The 1,226-nt window shown below is 75.7% G+C and overlaps 1 protein-coding gene across 1 annotated transcript; it reads right to left on the reverse strand.

The window, feature by feature from the left end:
- Window positions 1–154: 154 nt before the first annotated feature.
- Window positions 155–1,223, reverse strand: ECM1 (extracellular matrix protein 1; the record flags this gene model as incomplete). Its single annotated transcript, XM_026085753.1, has 3 exons — window positions 155–379; window positions 478–915; window positions 987–1,223. Coding segments are annotated over 3 exons (900 nt in total), but the record flags the coding sequence as incomplete, so codon positions are not given.
- Window positions 1,224–1,226: the final 3 nt, after the last annotated feature.

Raw genomic sequence — 1,226 nt, forward strand, 5'->3', positions numbered from 1 at the left:
TATCTGGGGGGGGGGGTTGAGGAGGGAACAGGCCCGGATGCCTGGGCCCCTCTGGGCTCTGCCAGGATGTGGGGTCCGGAGGAACATCCTTGGGGGGGGAGATGGGACCCGGACGCCTGGGCCCCGAGGTGGGGGGGACGACGACGAGGACGACTCACTGCTTGGTGAGGAGGTGCGCGGGGCCGCAGAGGGCGTCGAGCAGGGGGGGGCCCAGGCGAGCCAGGCTGACGTTGCGCAGCTCGCGGTCGTAGGCGGGGTGGGGGGCTTCGGCGGCGAAGCAGCGCCAGCGCGCCTCGCCGGGACCCCGGCGGCAGCACCGGTGCTGCCGCGTCTTCACGGCGCCTTCCTCCGCGCAGAAGCGCCCCAGCGCCTTGCGCCACTGCGGGAAGGAAGGAGGGGAAGAGGGGGTGAGCGGCGCGGCGGCCCGGACGCCTGGGCCCCCCCCGTCCCCGCGCACCGCAGCCCCCCCCTACTCACGGCGGCGCGGGCGCAGTCGAGGCCGCCGGCGCGGCAGCACGCCTTGTAGTCGCCCTCCAGGCGGGCCAGGGCGCGCGCTTCCCTCCTGGCGCCGCCGAAACCCGACGGCGGGAAGGCGTCGGCGCCGTAGACGGGCCGGAAGCGGCGCAGGCGGCACACGTTGCCCATGTTGGCGTCCGTGGGCTCGCCGGGCGGGAAGGCGAGCTGCGGCACCGGCACGGCCGAGGGCTCCGGGCGGAGCGCGGCGGTCGGAGCGGCGGATGCAGCGGCGGATGCGGTGGATGCAGCGGATGCAGCGGATGCAGCGGATGCAGCGGCGTACGCGGCGTCCTCCTCGAAGCAGCGCTGCCGCTCGGCGCCGTCCCACTTGCAGCAGGGGTAGTGCCGGGTTTTCACCCTGAACTCGTCTTCGCAGAAGGCGTCCAGCTCCTCCGCCCACTGCAGGAAAGGAGGAACGATGGAGCGGGATGGCGGCGGGATGGGGACGGGGACGGGAGCGGGGGACTCACCGCCTGCCGGGCGCAGGGCAGGGGCCGGGGCTGGCGGCAGCAGGCGGCGAGGCGCCCGTCGAGGCGCAGCAGCGCGTCCGCCTGCCGCTGCAGGTGGGAGAAGCCAGTGTCCGGCAGGTCGGCGAAGGCGTCGGCGGGCCGGGCCAGGCGGCACAGTGCCGCCGCGCTCCCGGTGCCGGTGTCATCGGTGCCGGTGCCGGGCCGGACGGGCGGGAAGCCTTCCAGGTTGCTGTCCCAGTG

Source organism: Apteryx rowi, unplaced genomic scaffold, assembly GCF_003343035.1.
Source record: "Apteryx rowi isolate R43461 unplaced genomic scaffold, aptRow1 scaffold_673, whole genome shotgun sequence".
Classification (NCBI taxonomy): Eukaryota; Metazoa; Chordata; class Aves; order Apterygiformes; family Apterygidae; genus Apteryx; species Apteryx rowi.